This window comes from Phalacrocorax aristotelis, unplaced genomic scaffold, assembly GCF_949628215.1.
Source record: "Phalacrocorax aristotelis unplaced genomic scaffold, bGulAri2.1 scaffold_387, whole genome shotgun sequence".
Taxonomy (NCBI): domain Eukaryota; kingdom Metazoa; phylum Chordata; class Aves; order Suliformes; family Phalacrocoracidae; genus Phalacrocorax; species Phalacrocorax aristotelis.
Genome location: NW_027441267.1, coordinates 1 through 2,000, shown reverse-complemented (window position 1 = coordinate 2,000; position 2,000 = coordinate 1). Strand labels below are relative to the sequence as shown.

At 78.8% G+C, this 2,000-nt stretch overlaps 1 protein-coding gene across 1 annotated transcript; it reads right to left on the bottom strand.

The window, feature by feature from the left end:
- Window positions 1-3: 3 nt before the first annotated feature.
- On the bottom strand, window positions 4-1,120 carry LOC142051220 (ETS domain-containing transcription factor ERF-like; the record flags this gene model as incomplete). Its single annotated transcript, XM_075080398.1, has 3 exons — window positions 4-269; window positions 684-819; window positions 903-1,120. Coding segments are annotated over 3 exons (620 nt in total), but the record flags the coding sequence as incomplete, so codon positions are not given.
- Between the last annotated feature and the right edge of the window lie 880 nt (window positions 1,121-2,000).

Sequence of the window (2,000 nt, the reverse complement as noted above, 5' to 3'; positions counted from 1 at the left end):
GAGCTGCCGCCGTCCGTCACCTCCAGCTCCGAGTCGGAGGCGGGTCCCGGCGCCCCCCCCGCGGCGCCCCCCCCCAGCCCCGGCCCCGCGCCCGCCGCCGGGGGGGGCAGCGGGAACGGGGGGGGCGGGTAGAGCGCGGCGGGGAGCTTGGGGGGGGGGCAGCGGCAGCGCGGCGGGGGGCGCGCAGGGCCCCCAGCCCCACGGGCACTCGGGCAGCGGCCGCGCGTAGGGGCCCAGCAGCGCCGGCGCCTTGGCGTACCCGGGCAGCGCTGCGGGCGGGGGGGCGTGAGGGGGCGGCCCCCCGCAGCCCCCCGCAACCCCCCCGCGTCCCCGCAGACCCCTATTCCCCGCGCAGCCCCCCACGCCTCCTCATCCCCCCGCACCCCCCTCCCCCCGCGCCCCCCATTGACCCCCTCAGCCCCCCGCAACCGCTCAGCCCCCCCGCGCCCCCCGTTGACCCTAACGCCCCCAGCCCCCCCGCAAGCCCCCCCCCGCACCTCGAGCCCCCCCTTCATTCCCCTGCAGCACCCCCTCTGTTCCCCGCGCCCCTCATTGACCCCCGCACCCCTTCAGCCCCCCGCACCGCCTCAGCCCCCCCCCGCGCCCCGTCAGCCCCCCACAACCCCTCATCCCTCATTGACCCTCGCGCCCCGCAGCCCCCCCGCAGCCCCCCCGCCGCTCACCGGGCCCCAGGAAGGGCACGGCCACCTCCAGCCGCAGCTTGTCGCCCTCGGCGGGTCTCGGCTCGAAGACGGGGACCCCCCGCCCGGGGGGGGGCGGCTCGGCGGGCCGGGGGGCGCAGAACAGCGCCTGCAGCGCCTGCGGGAGGCGCGGGTGAGCGGCGCGGGGGTGCGGGGGGGGGACCCCCACCCCCCCGCCCCCCCGCCGTGCACCCGCCGAACCTCGGGGGCGAGCGGGGGCGCGTCGGCGGCGGGCGCGCCCCCCGGGAAGGGCGCGGGCGCGAGCAGCAGCGGCGCGGCGCCCCCCGGCAGCTCCAGCAGCGGGCAGTTCACCAGCACCACCTTGCTGAAGTTGAACTTGTACGTGAAGCGCTTCCCCTTGGTCTTGTGCAGGATCCGCTTGTTGTAGTAGTACCTGGGGCGGGGGGGCGGCGGGGGGGCTGGCGGGGGGGCGCCACGGACCCCCCCCGGACCCCCCCCCGGACCCCCCCCGGGCTCCCCCGACCGCCACGGCCACCGGACACCCCCCGATCCCCCTGGATCCCCCCGGGACCCCCCGGACCCCCCGGGCACCGCCAGCATTTCCCCTACCCCCGGCATCCCCAGTGCCCCCCAGTGCCCCCCAGTGCCCCCGCCCCCCCGCGCCTCCAGTACCCCCTGGTGCCCTCCAGGACCCCCAGCTCCGCTCCCCCCACCCTCACCACCGCCCCCGCAGCACCCCGGGGGCACGGCCAGGGGTCCTGGGGGGTTTGGGGGTGCCTGGGGGGTGTCAGTGTATTTGGGGGTGCTCAGGAGCGGGTCGGTTCGTTTAGGGGTGCCCTGAGGGGGGGGTCGGTGGGCTTGGGAGTGCCCGGGGGTCTCGGTGGGGGTTTGGGGGGTGTCAGCGTGTTCGGGGGTGCCCGGGGGTCTCGGTGGGGGTTTGGGGGGTGTCAGCGTGTTCGGGGGTGCCCGGGGGTCCCGGTGGGGGGTTTGGGGGGTGTCAGCGTGTTCGGGGGTGCCCGGGGGTCCCGGTGGGGGTTTGGGGGTGTCAGCGTGTTCGGGGGTGCCCGGGGGTCCCGGTGGGGGTTTGGGGGGTGTCAGCGTGTTCGGGGGTGCCCGGGGGGTCCCGGTGGGGGTTTGGGGGGTGTCAGCGTGTTCGGGGGTGCCCGGGGGTCCCGGTGAGGTGTTTGGGGGGTGTCAGCGTGTTCGGGGGTGCCCGGGGGTCCCGGTGAGGTGTTTGGGGGGTGTCCGCGTGTTCGGGGGTGCCCGGGGGTCCCGGTGGGGGTTTGGGGGGTGTCCGCGTGTTCGGGGGTGCCCGGGGTCCCGGTGGGGGTTTGGGGG